A 22,444-nucleotide genomic window follows, 5' to 3' on the forward strand; every position below is an offset into this window, starting at 1 on the left:
GAAAAGATACTCAGTTAAGTTTGAATGAGTGCTCTCGTCTAGTTGTTTGTGTTTTCCCATCGCTGTTGCCATCCAAGTATGACTGTGTTTCGAGCCGTAGTTTTCTAGGTTCCCAAGCACGTTTCATGTCGTTTTGTGACTTCCAAATTTACGTGCGGGCGGTCGGTAAGTACTCCTATTGCATCAGTGGAGATAGTATGCACTGCAGACTCTAATTGCTGCCTTTCTCCATGACATTGCAGTTTTTGTAGATTATTATTCTTTTGATCATCAATAGATTAAGATTTTTCCTTCTTCATTCGTTTACGGAATTCTCTATTCCGGCGATTTTGCGTTGAAGTCGCCAAAAATCTTTATTGCTACTGACTATGGCCTTCTATAATTATCAAGAGCGCTCTCAAAGTCTCCTATTTCTGTATTTAGCGATAATTAATATCTGTACACTCTTGTATCCTCTATTTCAATCAAGGAATCTTTGCCACAAATGATATCTGCTCCTATATCTTTAGTTTGTAGTGGTAAGTAGGTCATGCGCTTTTCTCACCCTGTCCACAATTATTTGAAGTAAATGAACTTTGTTATGTTCTCAGCTACCTCCGCTAGCATCATGTACCAGTCTGATGACTTTCTATTTGGCAATATCAAGACCAAAAGGTTTGTTACTACATCTCTTTGCCATATGTCTTCTCTGTGCGCATTTTCTACACAGCTCTTTTCTGTTAGTGCTTTTACAGTCGCTCTCATTGTCCCCAGTATTCCAGCATATCCCGCATTTTTCCAATTTTTTACTTCCATGAATTTAGCATATGATCCATTCGATTATTATCGTTCGCAATTCAATAAGTAAATCTGCTAGATTACTTTTAACAATAACCGTAGCGCTTTGTGTCCACCTGTAAGCTGTCCTCAAAAAAGTGATCTTAAAATTGTCCTTGTTTTTCAGTGCCTCTTTAATTTCGTCCACCCGATCGGAACCCATTGTGAGATTAACACTAAGTATAATATTCAATTCAAGGTATAAAAAATACAAGATATTGTTCATATGTTCAGTAACTATTGATATGTTTGAAACTAATTATATAAATCTTCATTTCAATGAGTGTTTTAATACTGAAATTATGTATTTCGACTAATTTTCAAGAAGTACATTCAGACACTTTCCCAATAAAATATGTAAAACCAATAAACATCAAATCAAAATGAGTATTTGAATGATACGTACTCGTTTACAAGCCTCATAATAAGACATTGCTATCGTTTTTCATTGATAATTTCTTAGTTACGTATGCTTAAAATAAAAAAAGATTATTTACTGTATATATGTCGCGTAAAAAAGTTATTGGTTTTGTTTCCCCATCATGTATACATTGTCTAAAAATTCAGTATAAACTCTTGTTTTTCTGGTTTGAAAAATTAATAATCGCATTTAATAAACTTGGAGTTTATAATAATGTTTGTTATGAAGTTAAAATTAATTCCTTTGTATTCACAACATTGTAGAAGTGAAGTTTGTTATTGTTTCACAAAATTATAGTCTTTGATGAACACTGTTCGAAAACTGTTTTAGTATCGTTGAATAATTTGACATAAATAATTTATAAGACATTTTTTGATTTCTAGTATTTCAAAATAAGTTTCATTTTGTCTTTTATCAATAGTAAAAACACAAGAGCTTTTTTTATCGGATTAATTTCTTTTTGTAACGAAATAATTTTGCCAATCAGTAATTTTATGAGAAAAACTTACATGACAATATCTCGAGACCGAAGGTCGAGTGATTTTGTCAAATGTCAGTTTTTCGAGCAAAATCACTGATGGAAAAAGTTAAAAAGAGTTAAAAAGAAATTTATCCTTAAAAGAGAAGCTCGAGTGTTTTTTTGGCAAGATAAATTAACGACCGAATATATGAATGAACAACAGCAATAATTATCTATATTGATACAATTGAAATATTTAAATGAACACATGTTGTAATGTTTCAGTATCAATATCAAAAGTACGTAAATAACTGACAGGGCAGACATTAAAGTGATGTAAGCACACTAGATTTAGTCGCTTAAGAGGAACAGGCGTTTTTATCGGTGATAAAAAACGATGCACCTTTTTTACCGCTGTCAAAATGACAAAATAGTCATATTTAAATGACACATTGTATATAGGAGTTAATTTATCTATAGTAATTCTGCAATTACTTCCTCTCTCCAGACCATGAAAACTCGGAGAAAATTCAAATTTCAAATCAAATCACGAATACAGGTAGGTGATAATCTATATGTCAAAGCTTACCATGTCTAGTTTTACGGTAAAGACTGTTTCAATTTATTATTATTATATTCAACTTATGAAATTGATTTTTATTTTTTAGCGAATTAAAACAATGGAATCCAGCAAAAGTTTCAATCAAAATTTCGAGAGAATTTCGACTTATGGAAGTGAATAGTGGAAAAATCTTTTAAATAAATACGTTTTCAAAAAATTGTTTCAACTTTATTTGAATCACAATCAAGTGATTTAAGATACCAACAATAAATGTTTTTTCTTCTTTCTATTAGAAAAACTTCTTAAATCTATTGATCGGTTATTCAATTTTGTCATACATCGTAATTAATAGACATAATTTCTTACAGAATCTCCTCTTTTATTACGATTCAGAACATTGCCATCGTCCTTCGGGTATTTTGATATTGGAGGGATGTTACTGCGAGAGGTTAATTACAACGGGAAGTGCGTCGAAGTCTAAAGATGGTTCAGACAGACAGGTGAGCAAATCTTTTTACTGAATATATTAAATATGATTATAAAACGAACTATATTGGTATCTATAGTAACAAAACTCGAACTGACATATTTTCCTATTTCAAAAATTATTTCTTGAATCATCTGTACTCTAAGCTGAGTATTTATGTGTACACATGAAAGCTCACAAAAGCCTCTTATATTAGATTTTCGTTTGCGCTTTGCTAAAATGTAAGCACTAATTTTATCATCCTTATACCTTATAAAAGCAAAATCAACAGGTGCTCCAAAAATCAAACGGTGCAGGGAATGAGATGGGTGAATTATTCAATAAAGGGCAAAAAACTATTTTTATGAATTGTACATCTACAACATACGGCTATTAATCTGGCAAAATGTTATTTCAATATTTTAATCAGAAAAATTTAATTTTTAATTTTAAAATCAATCGACGCAATGCTTTTGAATGGAAATCCTCAACGAATAAACACTCCTCCTGAAAACCACATGGTTTATCAAAAAAAAACCCTCTAGAATGCTATGCATTGAAGATTAAGGAACCCATTGCTTTTTGAAAATACATTTTTGATGGATAGTGTTTTTTTTAAACTAGAAACATGAAAAGTAATGTCGTGAATACCGCGGTCGCTAGCTAAGCAGTGTGGACGTGCTAGGCAATAAACGATTAGAATGGTTTCGATCGGCTCTTAGGATAGTTTTCATATGGTATGGAATGCACGTCTGCCAAATCGTTGTTTTAATCTAATCTGACTTAAATGTCCGGATTTACAAGTGAATATTAGTTCTGTTTGAGTGAGTGAGGTCGAATTTTAAGCCCTTGTCGTTTTAAGTACTTAATACAAACGTGTTTGTGATTTTTAACTAAAAATTTTGGGATAAGAAATGTTGGTAATATTAGTTATAATTTATATATGTTTGAATCTACAGATTTCCTTAATAATAGATATTAAAACCATTACTAGTTCCGATAGAGAGCTTGAGACGACAATCAAATTAAAAACATTTACGAAAATATCTGCAAAAAATGAAGGAAATGTTTTAAATTTTCAGTTATATCTAATTGATCATGTAGGCGGAAAGTTAATAAAATCAAAACACATCCAAACAAAAGTTTATTGAATGTACAAAAATCCCCAAGACTATTTGTAAAGGCCAGAATGGTAATGCTCAGCATATTTTATTTGGAAAGTTGAGAGAACCATATTATTTACAATGGCACAAAAACTGCTACAAAACTTATACCAGTTCCAAGAATATCACTTCCTACAACACAAAATACGTGAAAATTAGTACTGGTGCTCTTCCGAAGGATACAATTCAAAGACGAATAATTCTAATGCCCAGATATTTGGTACGGGATTATTTATTTCACCGTTATTGCCACATGTTGATTAAGCCATACATTCAGAGGAACCAATACAACTCATTTTGTTTTCTTCTACAGGAACACAATAGGCCGACGCAGTCTAAAATATATATTTTTTAAATTAAAAATGCATTTCTACAAAGCGAAATGTGATTAAGTACTTTTTTACATCCGAAAATGCTTAGCACAGAAGTATCTTCTGGGAACATTAATTTGGTGTCAGTACAAGTGTAATGTTTCCATTTAGGTTATCCAAAGTTGAAGGCAATTTGCTAATTGGTTCAGAAGAGGCCAATATTCCTCTGATGGTATTTATACATTTTATATTATTGTTTGTTGTATATTTCACTTTCAGAGAAAACAATGAATCTCATTTTGTAATCGTTGCACAGAATCTTCATCAATTATCATTCGTCATTTACAACATTCAATATTCAATATCCATAGGTTTTTATATTACAATTATTTTCAGAAATAGTGATAAGTGAAATCCAGACCATTGAGAATTTATCATCTCTTCATTTTCAGAGTCTGCATGCCCTATTTCATTATGTGACTTCACTTGCTTCTGTAAAAATATTCCGATTTTCTTCCGCTTATACCACTCTTCTACCCTTGTTGAAGTATATTCTTTTAATTGAATGAAATTCGTCAGGAATAGCGAGTTTTACATTATAGGGGATGGTTTCTTTTATTGGACCTCTTTGAAATGCTGCCATTTGAGTTCCGTATTTGTAGCAAACTGAACAAACTTATTAGGTACAAATTGTCTGGAGATTGTGACATAATCATTTTTTAAATGAAGTTGAATTTATTTATGTGCAATGCTATTGCGTACTCTCAGAGTATTAGTCTAAGATAACGAGTTTAGGGGTATATTTTTTTTCCATTTGAACTTGCAAAAATGATATCTTGAGATATATTAAGTATTTTAGATTATTTTCTGTCATTGCATGATTCGCTAGATACTTATTAAAAAATTAGAAATTATAAATTATTTGGAATTTACATTTTGTAATAATTAATTTTAAGGTTTTGGGAACGGCATTACTTGGAGCTTCATTTATTTCCACTCTAATATGTTGGCACATCTTTATCCAAATTTGTAGTTCTGACGGTACAAAGGATAAATTAGAAGTTTCAGTGTGACGCGCCATTGTTTCAATAGCTTGTTCCTCAAAAAATTGTTTCAAAAAAATCCTTGGTTCCTTTTGTCTTTGAGATTTCACTAATTCGATATCTTCGCTAAACTTCTCTTTAACTTTTTCGACTAAAGCTCTTTCTTAAATCTACGTCTCCATCAATTTCGCTTTTATAAACTGATGTCGTCAAATAACCTTTTTCCTTTTCAAAACCCTTCTCTAACTCATATCATATGAATAACTGCTGCAGTGATTCGTTTAGCAAATCAAATTGTTTCGTACCCGTAGATGTTGTATGTCCTTCTTTAGGTTTATTTATTGTTTCACGTGATTCAAGCTCGCCTATTCAGGAGTAAACTATCGGATTGCTTCGAGATATAGTTTTAACATAATTTTTAATATTTTTGCTCATGAAGACATAATTTTTGATTTTCATAACGTTTTTGGGTTAATACGCATTTTTGAACATCAAATGGAATTGTTCGTGATGCTCGTCTTTGAATTGTATCCTACGGATGAGCACTAAGTTTTGCAGTAATATTTATGCCATTGTAAATAATCCTGTTCTTTCAATAAACGCTTGTTTGGATATATGTTTTGAGATTATTAACTTTTCTCCTTTTTGACGATTTAGACATTATTGAAAATTTAAAACATTCCCTTTATTTTTGGCAGCCACTTTCGTAAAGGTTTTTAATTTGATCGTCCACTTAAGTTTGCTATCGGAACTCTTAGTGCATTTAAGATCCATTATTAAGTAAATCTGTAGATATCAAACATTAGAGTATAAATTATAACTAATACTATCGATATTTCATTTAAGTCAAAAGTCACACACACACACACACACGTTTGTATTAAATACTTAAAATTTAAGTAATAGATTAAAACAATTTAGCGGACATTCATTCCATACCACTTGAAAACTATCCTAAGCGCCCTTCGAATCCATTCTAGATAAAAAAACAATCACATCAAAAATGGATTTTCAAAAAGCAATGGGTACTTCAATCTTCAATGCATACCGTTTATGGAAGATAAACTACAACGAGGTGGATGATAAAGTTAAAATGAGTTTTCAGGAGGAGCGAGGAACTCTATATAAAAACATATCTATTGAAAATATTGAAATAAAATTTTGCTAGATTGCATTCTTAGTGCAAACGGGATAACAGGATAGAAGTGGATATGAACTTGACTATATGATACTGGAGATTCTTCCTATGTGCTGTATATGTACGTTGAGGTCCATTGTTTTAAACTTAAGACTGATGTGATGTAATACGAATTCAGACCTCTACTGTAGGCATGATACTGTAGGTTCAGGCTTGTTAGTTTCTAATATATTAACTAGAATGTGACATGATGATAAATAATTCTTTTGATTTATAAATGGGGCAAGGGGGAGCAAATGAATCAGCTGTATCATAATATTTTCTTCTCAAGATTCCGCTTTAAAAATTAATTACATAACATAGAAGACTGTTTAAGATAGATAATATTCCACATCACACTTTAATTTTTGGAACTAAACATTGTTGTTTAATGCGATTTGAATTTCTATACGTCAGCTCTTTTAAAAAATCCAATCTTCGATAAAAACAAGGTATAAGTTGAGATAAATTATATGGAAAACTGGTGAGTGATTTACATTGAAAAAATATATTTTTTGGCAAATTAATCTATCTGATGCTCTTTAATGCTTTAAATTAGTCAACCTGTTCTTGAGAACACGTTTATAGATGTTTTATATATTTTTTCAATTATTAATCCGCTCTGCAGAATTGAAATTATATGCTAACAAAGGAAATGAACTAATATATTGTTCCCGCGCTGCCTTTAGGTTCCTAATTTTCTTGTAAAAAATTGCCTTCACTCAGTTGAATCAAATATCAGCAATGTATGTAAAATATGAAATAGAGATTTTTAAATAAAAAATAAAAGACAGATTTTGTAAATTAAAAGGGCTCTTTGTAGTAATGTTTGGAAAAGTACAATTTAAACTTGCTCAAGTGATACAACTTTGAAATATCACAAAATCTGAAAATATTGTTTCAGTTTTGCTTTGCAATATCATACAGGCGAGAAAATATTCGGCAATATGAATTACGAGCTCTTAATGAAATGGATTGTAAGAACTGGATAGAAGCTATAAGAGAAGCTAGGTAAGTTAATCCCTTTTTTTAATAGTATAATTCGTGAAATAATTTAAAAAAAGATTCTCAAAACACTTTTAATCTCTTAAAAGGTTTTTTATTCGATCAAGAGATTAGATCAGTCATCTCTATAATAGATTCCTCTAAAATAGGAAGTAAATACTATTTGATAATTCTCTGAATTCAATATTCCTTGAGCTTTTTTGCTCCGATAAAAATATTGATCACGTTAACTCACTGATTTCTATTCTTGATTTGCGAAGTTATACTGCCATCGAATATATCGAGAAAGATATCATATAAAAGATCCGGACACATTTGAAATTCATCTATGAGATTGTAAAATATTTGATTTGTTCAACTCAATTAAATTTCAAATCGAATACTTTTGCTCCATTTTTTAGGTACACCTACTTTCCCAGCTAAAGGTTCATATAAATTTAGAGATAATTTTATAAATAAATTGAAATTGGGACTAAATCTTATGAAAAACAAAAAAAGAGGCAAGAGAATCACAATTCAACTGATAAATATATTTCTTAGTGATCATAAATGATGATATCTTACTAATTTCAAAAACTACTCTCAAGCGGGCCTTTTCACTTACATTTTCCAAATTTTTGTCTTATAATTTTGCTTCATCCCAAAATATCATTCAATAATTGTAACTTATTTATATTTTTAGTTTCAATAAGCTATTACTTCAAAAGGAAGAGCTAGAACAAAAACATTTACATTTGTTGCAAATCGTAGAATCTGAAAAAACAGCAAAATGGCAATATACTTTGCAATGTGAAGAGTTGGCAACGGAAATTAAAAAGCTAAGAGCTGAAGTAAGTTTTTCAATAAGTTATATCTTCTATTTTGTTATTATGAAGACCAGTCACTTCGCGATTTGAACAGAAAAGGGTGAATTTCCTGTATTCATTAAGCATTGCTTCTTGATAAAAAACCGTAGCTCAAACCAAGGTTAATCTTCATAAATATTATAGGAACTTTACATCATCAATTTCAATTTTAAAAAATTGGTTTAATGAATCTGGTTGTGATTATTTAAGCATGGAAGATGCCAAACGTTCTGGACCCCAGTTAAAGTTTTCTTTTCTTCCTGCAAGGTGCGTTCCGTGTTTGGAATTGCAGGTGATCGATCATGTGATATGACCATGCTTCTGGGATTGTTCTCAGGTTTTGACCAATATAATATATATTTTTTGTTTGGGCTGGCTTTCGCCGCTGATAATACTATTCAATAACTTACTATACGTTAGATAAACTGCTTGCAGTGAGATAAACGAGATAAAAATCACTAAACTGTAGTTTATGAATAACGAATTTCTTCCAATGTGTCATGTAAGGCATAAAAGAAAAGTAGAGGATACGAACGTATGAAGGGGTCAAGATTCTGGAGCAATATATTTTAAAGTATTATAAGCAGTTTTTGTTAAACTGTCGAATTACGAAAATTTTATAAGAGTACCATCATCAAATACGAAAATACTCATAATTACATCCCTATTCAATGAAAATATGGGTGAGAATGTTACATTGCGCGTGTGCTCTGAAAAGATATTATGGTATATTTCCCGCTTTGGAAAACAGACATATTTCACTAACGACACCAAGATTTATTGCAAAAATCAATCATTTTAGATATATATTGTTTCAGTTATTTGCTTTAAAGAAGGAATGGAAACCTTTGCCACATCACCAATCAAGTGGCAACATTTTATCGAATCAACGATCGAATAGTTCTGAAGTTAGTGACCATTTCGCAAACTTAGATCAGGATTCAATAGAACTACGAAAAATAAAAAAAGTTCAAAGCTTTTTTCGCGGCTGGCTTTGTCGAAGAAGATGGAAACAAATAGTAGAACAATACATAAAAAGTCCTCATGCTGAAAGCATGCGAAAAAGAAATAGTTTAGTTTTCCGTATGGTGGAAGATGAGGAGGAATATATGGAACAAATGGAAGTGCTGGTCACTTGTTTTTTAAGACCTTTCAAAATGGCTGCTTCATCGAAAAAGCCACCCTGTTCACATGAAGACATTAGTTCCATTTTCTTGAACAGCGAGACTGTTTTGTTTCTACATCAAATTTTTTTAAAAGGTTTGACTTCAAGACTGGAAAGTTGGCCTACTCTGGTTTTGGGTAAGTTCATTTTTATCATGATTGGATACTAATATTGTCAATATTAATTGATTATATGGACATATAATTATTATATGCACAAATGAATATTTATTCAGTAGCACATATCAAAATTCTCAACCCACGAAAATTTTAGATATGAATATACCAGGAAGAATTTATTCATTTACATTCCACAATGTTTTGTTCACTGTATTGATTTATTTTTCTCAGGAGATTTATTTTCAATGTTACTTCCAATGTTGAGCATATATCAAGAGTATGTAAGGAATCATCATTATTCTCTTCAAGTTTTAACTGAGTGTAAACAGTCGATACAATTTTCCGCTTTACTAAAAAGGCTTGAGAATAAACCAGCTTGTAGAGGAAGATCTTTGGAGACATTTTTAACGTATCCTATGCATCAGGTAATCCATTTATTTTAATTATAAAGTGAAATTTAAAATCTGTATCTACAAAGGTTTTTTGTTTCATGACGAAAGTGCTGCAAATTCCGTAAATATTGCTTTATGAAAATATAACCTGATGTTGTTATAGGAACAAATAGATCACCAACCACGTAATAATATTTCATATTCTTAATTGTTATATTTTAAATTGTAATTTACGATAAAGAAGCAATTATCTATTGAAATTATTTATAGTTTATTTATACATTTGGTTTAAATGGCTTAGATCTTTTTTTAACAGTAATGAATTCCTCTTTTTGTCTTTATAAATCATTTTTAAGAATTCCCCTTTTGTCTCTTCTAGGATCTTCGAATTCAAATGTATGTTTTTTGCTATTTCATAGCTTGTAATTGCAGTTTCATTTTTTCAACGTATTTGTGACTTCTTAATCAATTTTCTAAATATTCTCTGTCCTATATAAACAGTTCATATACATATAGGATCTCATATCTCTACCTAACTTCATTTTATTTTTTAGTGTTCTAAATTGTAGATTACTGAAATATTTGAACTCATTATATAATTATTTATACAATATAATTTATTTATACAAGTTTGGAATTTGAAAAATCTAGAACTAGAATCAAATGACCACTAGGGGAACGTGGATACTTTGTAAAAAAATATATGGATAAAAATTAAGAACTTGCTACCATCAACTTCCTTCGAACTGTATGAACTGGAGAATTATTAGGAATAAGTACTCATACTGATGGTGGCATCACGTTATCAAGGATATCTAGAGATACGTGCTTCCATAAGTGAAATGTGTGTGTCGTCCATCAGCCATAGTTGTTTTCAGGTGACAGCTATTTGAAGAGGCCTAGTCGTTATCCAGCTTTTTAATGATTCAGTTATACCTTCTCACTAGAGATGACATTAAGTCAAAAAGTTCTATAGGAAATGATCCGAGACAAGATAATTGAACCATTCATTAGTCTCTTGGATTTCTCGGTAATTCTAGTAAAGAAAAAAGATGAATCAATGCGGTTCTGCGTTGACTACCGGAAGCAATGTCATTGGAATGAACAGTTACCCCTGCCCTCCATTCTCTAACATACTTAAGAGGATTTTTGTCGAGAGATTTGTTTGCTCATTCCCATTTCCCTCTCTACGTTTAAGCAAGGGAAATAATCAGGTTCATAGCAGGCTACAATTCTGCCATTTGGCTAGTGGAATGCTCCCATTTTTGACCAACTGATGGATACCATCATCACAGGCTTTCTAATCTACCTAGATATTATAACGGATAAGACAAATTCTGGGAAAATTATCAAAGTGTTGACACGATTAACTGGATAATACAGCAGCTTCTTATGTGATCAAGAGTCTCAATGTGCCCTTGACTATTTGAACGAATAACTAAGATATAACTAATAATAAACGAAACGCATTTTGGATACGGACACTGATAATGTGGGAATCGCAACTGTCTTGTTAAAACTAGAAGATACGAAGGAAAGACTTCTTGGATAGTTCATCAAGACGGTAACCAAGTCAGGAAGACTCTACTGCATTACCTACAGGAACTTCTTGCAGTTATAAAATCTAAAATACAACGACTGGAGCTGCGAGTGAACTTGGAAGACCAACAGGAAAATATCCCATTGGAAAGAAGATCAGCGAACGAATAGACCGGCAAGCAGCATACCGCGATGTGCGCGCATATTTTTCTACCATGAAGACGTATTTGGCAATTCGAATTCTTTAATTCTATACGAAAGTCTTCTCAGAGAATTGTGAAGCACATCGAAGATACCAAAAACAAAAAGCAGTCCTAGTCTCAAGAAACTTTAACGCGAAAATGTTGACACAGCTTTATGATGGCAGTTCTGGAGGTTATTTTGGCGTTACAAAAATTAAGTGAGATATTCTATTGGATAAACTACAAGAAAAATGCCAAATATTGCAATCAAATTGTAACATACATGCAACTATTCACGGATCGATCTATAACTGAAGGTTGTGAATACAACAATACTTGATTACTCTCGAACGTATTTATATAACTAGAACTAGAACCAGGCCGAAAGATAATATTGAGAAATATTGAGGAAATCCATTAAATGGTATCTATACAGTTGCAATTAAACAGGGATCTGATCATTATCGTCTGTTACCATTCAAAGGAAAGCTAACGAGTACAATACATTCAAAATAAAAATAATTTGACCTTCTCCAGTAATCAGGGTCCAGTCTTGTCTTTTCAGAGGAATATTTCTAAGGAGGCAGCAGTATGGCGGAGATTATCCAGATAGATAGGTTATTTTTCTCTAGTTCATTGCTGATTCGAGACAGATATCGAAGTTTCATTATTCAGATAGTTAATTTATTCTCCATTCTTCCGTAACTTGTCTTTTGCCTTTAGTACTACGAATCTATTAAATATTCTAAAACTACGACAATATTCGAATTTGCTATAGAAGCGGCACACGACAAGACTTGAAAATGGGAGAACTACTCGGTGAATAGTAAAACGAGAAGCTTTGGTAGTAAAATGAAAAATGTTTATTCTCCATAAAATCCTTGTTACCTAGAATAAATAATTGAGCTTTACTACGATTAAATATATTATTAATTCCATCTAGGTTCCAAGATATATAATAACTCTTCACGAATTGTTAGCACATACTCCATATGATCATGTGGAACGTAAAAGTTTAGAGAATGCTAGACAACAACTTGAAGATTTATCCAGGCAAATGCATGACGAGGTAAATATTTGCTCCAATAAACGTATATAAAATATGAAACAATATAATTTCTAGGTATCTGAAACAGAAAATTTACGCAAAAACTTAGCTGTTGAAAGGATGATTGTTGAAGGTTGTGATATACTTCTAGACGTGAACCAGGTTTTTGTACGACAGGGATCTCTTATACAACTTCCTAATGAGAAACCAAAATCTCAAAGAAGTAAACTTCCATTTAAAACCGAAAAGGAAATAGTTCGCCAATGTTTCTTATTTTCAAATCATCTTATTATTGCTTCAAGGTAAATAGTTTTGTACAGGGTGATTCATTAAGAATGTTCAATCTCCGAACTGTAGATTCTATACCTCAAAATATGATGATTCTGCTCAACATGCCTTATGCAAATATTGTTAGTTTCCGAGATACGGGGTGTTCAATATATATATATATATATATATATATATATATATATATATATATATATTCGCCAGTTACAGAGGGGGTGGCTAACGCTCGCTGGAACATTTGTGAAGAGCGGCGCCCTCGCACCGCACGCTGTTATCGCTCGCTCATACACTTGGAGGAGATTAGATTAGGAAGTAAAATTGACTCCTACCGACTTTTGAGTCACAACGACCAAAATAATAGGTTTTTTAAGAACTGAGGAGCAAACAAAGCTTTGTCTCTCTCTGAATAGAATGTTTGTAATGTAAGCTTTTACAACACAAACGTCATTGTCAGTGTTTTACGAAAATGCTTTCAATCACAATATTGAAGAGTTTTGAAAATTGGTGGTTTTTTAATAAACAAATAGATGCCTCGACTGTCGTCTTCAAGAAAGATTTGTACCAAATTACATTTTAATCTGATATATAAGTGAACACACTATTTTCCTTGTATTTTCATAGTAGAGATAATATTTGGGACAGTTTAACCACGTCTCAAATAATGAATGTCTTCTTATCTGAGTATTTTAATGTGGGCAATTTTTCGGTTTAGTTAAATTTTTTAAGGTTTTCAGCTACGAGTAAATTTCAATGATAATTGTATTTTCTAGAACATCAAGTGGAAAATTACATTTAATACCCGACGTAGGTAAAATACCCTTGGCTGATGCACTTTTAATAGAGGATCCGTATGATAATACGGACGACGACGGTAAGGACTAATTTTGATATAATATTGAATATATTCATTAATAAATTTCCAAACAGAATCTTCTGTATGTTCAGTGTCTAGTCAATCTACCATCAGTGAATCATCAGTTGGAGGATCAGGATACAACAATAGGGATTTCAAAATAATTGTAGAAACGAAAAATATTGCACAACCCAGCCAGGTACATTGATAATGCTCATATGTATTTCCTATATAGTTCTTAATCATGTGGAGTTTTTTTATATTTATTCATTTGTTGTTTATAAATTGTGACATTTTTTATACTGGTTATTATACTGGTGTCCACAGAAGGAATTATATGTCCCTCATTAAAAATGTAGGGCACTCGAAATTTTCAACCTCATTCACCACTTTTTTCCAAGCAGTTTGCTGGCCTTTTTAAAAATGCTCTCCTCTGTGATCATTTATAGGAGAGCCGCACATCATCGACTTTGCATTAAAATCACCATATACTAGATATGGTTGCTTTCTGATTTGAATGCTAGTTTTGAAGTGAAAAACCTTCAATAGAATAAGTAATAATAGAATATGTATGAATAAACGTTATTATTGTGGGGCTGTGGCAATCAAATACCAAAATGTAGTCTTTTTTAAATATATACAAACTTTCGAATAACTACATATTCATCGTCAGGAAATTAATTAAACAAGAAGAATTGCAGTGAAATACATTTTTTATAAAATTTTAAAATAAATACTTTCAAAAAACTACCTGAAAGTTACATTAAGATGTGAGTTCATTCATCCACAGTCCCATAATAATGTTTATAAACTAGTTGACAAAGAAGCAATTTCTCAAAAAAACTGTACAGAAATGGTCTAAGGTAACTTTTCAATTCTTTAATATTATCGAATTAAATTACTTTTAACGATAAAATATTTTTTAATGCTTTCTTTCCTCCTCTATGATTTGATTTGATTTGTTCAGCTTTCTGTTCATCTTCTGGCATCGTCAATACAAGAAAAAACAGCATGGATCTCGGATATAGTGCAGTGCTTGGATAATGTCCAATTTAACGACATGATGAGACCAGCAATGCCCGATAGCAGCTCAATAAGTCTCCCCCAGTCACTTAAAAATGATCCAAAATTATTTAGAGATGAAGCTGATATACGGTTTAGTCGTACTCTAAATTCATGTAAAGTACCTCAAATCCGATATGCCACACCCGAACGGTTACTTCAAAGATTAACAGGTACATAAAGTTATAATTTTCTTTATTTGTTCCGAGAACATAATTGAATATTTTTTATAGACTTACGATTCCTATCAATTGATTTCCTCAACACCTTTCTGCTCACATATAGAGTATTTACTGATGGAGTAAGTGTTTTGGAAGCGCTGAAAAAAGTATTTTATAGTATTGATCAGGATCCCCCAGAAATAAATATGACCTTTGAAGGATTGCAGAACAAAGATGAAAATACTTCACAGCTATTCGATGACAGAAGAAGGAGCAGCTTTTCGCCTAGAAGAACAAGTGGAGCCAGCTCAGTTTCTGGATATGGTTCTGATATGAGTGACAGAGATAGATCTCATAGTTACGATTCACAAGGTCATAGGGTTTGGAAAGCAACTTTGGAAATGTGTAAGTGTTCTTTCAAATAATGTATAAAATTTTGAAGATAAAACGTTTTGCATTATAGATGAAGAAGAAGGACAAGAGCCTGAGAAACTGAAAATTACAAAATATAGTCCGACCAAAACTGGTGACACTCTTGCTCCACCAGGAACAAAGCCAGTTTCCATTAAAGTAGACACTGCTAATGATAATGAAACGAACCAATTATTAACTATCCCAAATGTAGCAACTTCCAGTAGCAGTGAAACCTTAACTGGTAAGTTATTTTCATTTTTTAATCAATGATTGATTAACCTTTATGATTTACAGATGTAAATGTTGTAAGTGCTCAATATTCTCCAAGTAACCTAAGCTCAGTAACATTAGTTGGTTCTTCCCCATCAGATAATAGTGGCCAAGAAGGTAGTTCTTCCCCAGCAAAATCCCCTAGCAAACCTTCATCTACGAAATCTTCGCCAAAAACATCCCCAACTAAAGTTAATATATCAAAGCCAGCACCAGCAATAGCCACAAAAGCAGTATCTACACCACCGTTAACAAAACCTTCACCCACCAAATCAGGAAAAACGTTATCCCCTACAAAAGACCAAGGAACTGGGAAGGCTGAGCATCAAAAACGACCATCAATTACACTGAAACAAGAGGCTACTGATAAACATAAAAATATCCAGCGAGGTACTTCGGTTGAATCAGAAGATCAGTCTGATGATAATTCATATTATACCCATACTCATAGAGCGTCATGTAGTTCTTCTAAATCTAGTATTTCAACTTCAACTGGTATTATTCAAGTATGTTTCAATAACATGTGGGGTATGAATATCAAAAAGTAACTATATTTATTTCAGTCCCTGTTTTACAACTACTACGGATCCAGGCGTTCAATACAAGATAATGATGTATCAACTGCCCGATCTAGTTTCCAGCATGAAACTACTTCGAAACCAAGTCGTGCTGGTGTTGTTATTACTTCATTTAGACAATCAAAACGAAGGTATTGATAAGATCATCTGATCAAGTTAAAAATTGATATAAACATTATGTTCTTATTGTTAGGAGTAGTACATCTAGTGCTGCAGCTGCATTTGCAATTGCAACATCTGGTTCAAGTAATCCTCGAGATATTTCTCCTGCCAAAGAACAAGAAGATACTAACGCTGAAAGAGAAAGGCAAAAGGAATCGGTTATGTCAACAGCCTGTACAATGAGAGTGTTGAATGTAATGCGGCATTGGATTTCAAAACATGCTCAAGATTTTGAAAATGATTCACGTTTGAAAAATTTAACAATCGAATTTTTAGAAGACATAATTTATAGTCCAAATTTGCTCCCTGCAGAACATAAAGCTGCAGCCCAGTTATTGAGATTACTTACGAAAGAAGATCCAGAAAGCAGTAAAATCGATATTCAGAAACTCCTAACTCCAACCGCGGTAATATTATTAGATTAATATATAATTAATATAAGGCTATTCGCTTTCTCACAAGTTAGATATATATTTGTTGCTTCAAAATAAAAACCTCCGAAAACAATTTGTGTGAATCTAAACACTGACCGGAACAACATGAAATTTATGATACTCTCCCATTGTCAACTGAAATACCAAACTTCATATTGTGTCCCCCATCAACCCAAGCCATCCTATCATGAATGTTTGTCAAATGTGATATGCTCTTTGAAAAATATACGGATATCTACAGGATGGCTCATATATTTTTTATATAAACATTGTTATCTAAGAAACATTAACCGTCACAATATTCAACAAAAATAACTCCTGAAAATATTTACCTACAATGTCTATGCAAGTTTGTATTATATTTTCGAATTTGCTATTTTTATCAATATTTACACGTCAATACTTTTGAAAGTTTCTCTTCTCTTTCTTATATGTCATTTTCTGTTGTTGTAGAATCTTGGCACAGACGGTTTCTATATAGATCCGAATAAAAAATAAATACGAATAAGGGCCGTGTTATTAACATTAACATCATCAACATTAAAACCACATTCTGTATCAAATTCAAGTGAACAATTTTGAAGTTGAGTTGGTAAATTATTCTCAAGAATGCCCCGATTATTATTTGATCCTCAACGATACCATCCCAAACAGGAAACGTAGGTTTAAAAACACGAATTTATTAGTGTAATATTACGGTTGCATTTTATTTTGGTGTAGAATATTTACGGCCTATTTTTGACTGATACCGTTTCGGCGTGTTCTTTCACGAGTACCAATATGGCAATTCTCGGTAACAGCTGGCAGTACATTCCTGTTTTTAGGTAGTAACAATGTAATTCTTTCATGTTTTTCATATACCACTAATCAGATATTTAGGCGCTTCTGTTCAGCTGTTTACATATATTCATCTAATTCTCAAATCATATCTGTTCTTTCATGAAAAATTCATTTCTAAAATTACAATTCTCCAACACAAAGATCACAACAATTAATAATACAACAAATGTCCTGTATCCATAGCCTACCTGAAGTTTTGCTTTTATCATTGAAAATATTTCTGTCTAAAGGAAATATTTTTGATATCGCTCTATTCTATGTTGCACAATTATCTGCAGTTTCAATGGGTTCATAATGATAGTTACTGAATCAAAATCATATTTTCTTATATTACATATGTGTCAGTTCCAGAAATTAAAATTGCTTATTAAAGTTGAAGAATATTAAAATATATCCGAAAAAACTGAATTTACGAATAAGAGGAAATACCAGATGCAATAAGAAAAAATATAGCCGCCGCAATATTTAAAAAACTAAGGGAATATTTGTCTACTTACCAAGCAAATCAAGCAATCGTTAATTTACTAGATATTCAAATACTTTCTATTAATTTTGTAGCGATTTCTACATAAAAATTGCCTGAACCTTTTTGAGTACCCTATACAATTTGGTAAAACTGCATATTATAAGAACGAATATTATAGGAGAATTCTAAATATAGGGAAATATGCACAGTTATATTGGCACATGTCCCATACAAGAAGCATAACTTTTTTGTATGATTTCCATAACAACGAAGTTATAAGTCATTTTCGACACGAAAATCGCAATTTCATGGTTTGAAAGTTATCTTATTATTCAATATACTCTTCCCGAATTTCAATGCCTTTGTTCCAGTGATTTAATTTATGGATTCCAATCCCTAAGTGAAAATCTGCAAGATTGTCAAAATACTTTTCTATGGCGTCAATTAATTATTCCTTCAATGAATAACATTTTATATTCTTGGATTTTTGCGGCGTGGAAACGTCCAGTAGTTAGGGAGATTCAAGTCCGGCGAATAAGGTGGATATTGCAATAGTTCATATTTTACTTAATAGAAATTTTTCTATGTAATATAATCTTGATACAACAAATCAAAATGATACTCTAAGATTGTTTCTCCCATACGGAGGTAATACACAATTAAAAATCTTTTTACATCCTAGAGAAATGATGCAAGCACTGGCCTCTTGTTTTGATTCAGAATAATGTGTATTAAATCCAAGTCTCATTTACAGCTATAATAATGTTGTTGAGAAAGTGGCAAACTGGTGTGTAAGAGATAGTATCTCTTACAAACCACTGATATACGTGACCTGTGAACGCTTTGAGAAAACTATCTTTCGTTGTACAAAATAATATAGCCTGAAAGAATTATTATAAAATTTACGCGGATGCCACAGTGACGCCACCTCTATTTACCAATATCGCCATCTTTGATTGAACGACAGAGCTTTTGGTTATCCGTTCACGATGTTAGAAAATCTTCGGAAATCATTTAAGATTAAAAAAAGTATCCAAATTTATTATTTTGCCCGGAAATTAGAGCTTTGCGGATGAATACATTCAATATCAACAGATAAATAATCCATTCGTCGAAATATTTTAAGACTCAACATTTTCAAAACTCAACAATATTTGCTACTTATCTTTGGATACTGTTTTATTATAAATAACCTTCGTTATAAATACAATCTCTTGGAAAAAAACTGATTTATTAGCTGGTATTATTACATAATGTGCTAAGGTTCTTACAAAATTTTTGAAGAGTTGATATAATCAAGAAAAAATTTTGACACTTTGGGAGAAATCCCAGCCAATGTAATGTAAATTCGGTGATCCATTGCACTAGCTCAAATATTAACTTTATTGAGATACTGAATGTGAGACTCTTTATGTAAGCTAAGCGGTTGAGTCATTAGGGATATTTGGTTGACAAGAATTCGGTCGGTATTATAGATATATCTACATATAATGTCAATTTCATGGTTCAGTGAAGGTTCAGGCTTAGTGAAGGAAAAATATTTTTCCAGGTTCCTAGTAAGGAATCCATAGAAACATTATCGGCATTAGAGATAGCAGAGCAACTCACAGTAATAGATCATAAGATATTTATAAACATATCTAGCGAGTAAGTATGAAAATATTTCACTGGAACCTCAATAAGAAAAATATTCAATTGTTCGTTAATGAAGCCGTAATGCAATGATTTCATCTAATATAGTCCTGGCGTAGATTGCCAGCTTCTATTTCATTACTTTCTTCTTTACTTCAGCTTAAATACTATTTTCATTTTTATGTTCTTCTTCCTAACATTCACTTCATCATGTCACAGCATTATTATTGCCCTTCACTTTTTATAATGAAAAACTTAATTTGTTATCGACTCTAATGAATATAATTCTTGAATTGTAGAGAATTTTTGGGACAAGTATGGATGAAAGCAGACAAAGATAAACGAGCACCCCATATTATTATGATGACTAAACGATTCAACCATGTTTCTAGATTAGTTTCATCAGAAATTTTAAGACGTAAATCAATCACAGCAAGAGTTTCGGCTATTGAAAAATGGGCAGCTGTAGCAGATATTGCTAGGTGTCTTCATAATTTCAATGGAGTGTTGCAAATATGTTCGGCTTTTACTAATACTTCGATATTTAGACTGAAAAAAACGTGGGAAAAAGTCTCAAAAACAGTAAGCTCAGAAATCGTACATTATATAAAAAAATATTAATCCGTGAAAAAATTAACATTTTTCTACTAGCAGTATTATCACTACTAAACAGACTACTTTCTACTACCACTACACCAACAAACATAATTACAATGTAAAACAGTGTAATCATGTAGTGATTCTAGTAAATAGTTCTGTATAAATATCACCAACGATTCCATAATTTCCAGCTTAGCGCTATTATTATTAACTAATATTAACAGATAGTCTATTTTTCCTGAAATTAATTGTTGTTTTAGACAAAACATACGATTGAGAAGTTGCAAAATGTAGTATCTTCTGATGGGAGATTCAGAGCTCTCCGCGATGCTTTACATAGGTGTGATCCACCATGCATACCATATTTAGGAATCTATTTGACTGATTTATCATTTATAGAAGAAGGTACACCTAACTTTACAGCTGAAGGTCTTCTGAATTTTTCTAAAATGAGAATGGTGAGAACTAAATTATTAACAGTAACTTGTGAAATATATTAGTTAACTGCTTATGAAAAATACCGAATCACGTTAATCGTACATTGAAAACAGATATCGTGTAAATTTTGACCTATATTAAACACGATTTCATAGTACAAGTTAGTCCTTAATTACATAAAAAACAAGAAACTTTATGTAGGGAAAGATAATGTGCGCCATTGTGTTATATTTCACGTCAATTTTTATTCACATAATTTTCTTTTATTTTACTTCTCTTTCTCTTTTCTCTTATTGGCCATTTGTCTAACGACATACAGACAAGATCTGTGTTTATTTGTCATCAGATTGCTTAAAGAGTGCACCGTGAGGTACGTCTGAGGACCTGCTTCAGAGTAGGAATAGGTGACTACAAAGGAAAACAAATGAAGACTCTTCTCGTCCTGTGGTGTATCCAGAACATTACCCATAGGGGTGCATTAGGAGAGTAGGACAAGGATAGGATTTTTTTTTTGGAAGATAAAAAAGTCAACTTTAGAGAGTTCAAAATAAATATACTCTCTATCATTCTACAATTATTATAACCTAAGTCGTGCATTGAAAAATTAATATAAACATAAGCAACGAATAAATATTGATGAGAGCTTGATTATATTTGAGCATTTCCTTGTGTAATTCATGGTTTTGAGATAATCTAATCGTGCAACCAAGAAACATGTGAATCAAGTCTCCTAATTGTTCACAGTCGCAGTAGGGATCTTCCTTAACATTTATTTTAAATGTATGTTGTGGAGTTCTACAATTTGTTGATATCATGCTATTGATAATTATAATCACTTTCCTTGGTAACTTAGCATTGTTAAACCATGGTATTTTCCTGGGCGTATTTTGTATAGAGCAAAATTTCTTTCTTTGATTTTGCTTTCATATCGATAATCAAATTCTTCTTTTATTCTTGTTATTGAGTTATTGTTATTGTTATGTTCTTTCTAGTCCCATATTAAATTGTCTCCCTTGATTATCAATTCATCCGTTTGTTCGTTTCCTGAAAAATTAGAAGTAATTAATCGTCTGGTCTTTTTTGACCATTAATTCTGACGCCGTTAAGCTTTGCTTCCGAAACGATTATAATTTTTTTCTGTTCTTCGCCAATTTCTTCTAAGCTTCACCATTTCCAAAAATTTTTCATTGCATCCCATTGTCCCCTTAGACATGTTCAATTTTGTTTACTTCAGTCTCCGTATTTGCGGTCAATACCTGTAGTTGTAACATGGGTGTCCCTCTGTATTTTTTGTAAATCTAGTCCCTCCGTTAAATTTGGGAAGGCCCTTTTCTCCAAAACGTCGGTTCCTCATTATATCATTAATATAACGTGATCAACGATCTTCCTATTTCATCATTTTTTAGTGACAATAATTTAGAACAGAATTTTGCAGTCTGATACTACCACCTATCTAATTTTTTCATTGTCTCTTTTAAGGCCTTGCAGCTTAATCCCATTCCGCACTCACGATGTGGTCTTTTCTCCTGTAT

General features: G+C 31.8%; 1 protein-coding gene across 1 annotated transcript in view; it reads left to right on the plus strand.

Moving 5' to 3' along the window:
* The window catches only part of LOC130451090 (ras-specific guanine nucleotide-releasing factor 2-like), a 56,773-nt gene that overhangs the window by 26,607 nt on the left and 7,722 nt on the right, over window positions 1–22,444 (plus strand). The window contains exons 3-20 of the mRNA XM_056789886.1: window positions 2,628–2,759; window positions 7,324–7,430; window positions 8,107–8,254; window positions 9,088–9,571; window positions 9,785–9,978; window positions 12,610–12,735; window positions 12,790–13,016; window positions 13,773–13,873; window positions 13,930–14,054; window positions 14,823–15,090; window positions 15,151–15,483; window positions 15,542–15,733; window positions 15,787–16,268; window positions 16,326–16,471; window positions 16,534–16,909; window positions 19,792–19,889; window positions 20,174–20,456; window positions 20,735–20,932. Coding sequence (XP_056645864.1) covers window positions 2,628–2,759; window positions 7,324–7,430; window positions 8,107–8,254; window positions 9,088–9,571; window positions 9,785–9,978; window positions 12,610–12,735; window positions 12,790–13,016; window positions 13,773–13,873; window positions 13,930–14,054; window positions 14,823–15,090; window positions 15,151–15,483; window positions 15,542–15,733; window positions 15,787–16,268; window positions 16,326–16,471; window positions 16,534–16,909; window positions 19,792–19,889; window positions 20,174–20,456; window positions 20,735–20,932 — 4,020 coding nt within the window. The remainder of the gene's footprint in view (window positions 1–2,627; window positions 2,760–7,323; window positions 7,431–8,106; window positions 8,255–9,087; window positions 9,572–9,784; window positions 9,979–12,609; window positions 12,736–12,789; window positions 13,017–13,772; window positions 13,874–13,929; window positions 14,055–14,822; window positions 15,091–15,150; window positions 15,484–15,541; window positions 15,734–15,786; window positions 16,269–16,325; window positions 16,472–16,533; window positions 16,910–19,791; window positions 19,890–20,173; window positions 20,457–20,734; window positions 20,933–22,444) is intronic.

The sequence above is a fragment of the Diorhabda sublineata genome, chromosome X (assembly GCF_026230105.1).
Source record: "Diorhabda sublineata isolate icDioSubl1.1 chromosome X, icDioSubl1.1, whole genome shotgun sequence".
Taxonomy (NCBI): Eukaryota; Metazoa; Arthropoda; class Insecta; order Coleoptera; family Chrysomelidae; genus Diorhabda; species Diorhabda sublineata.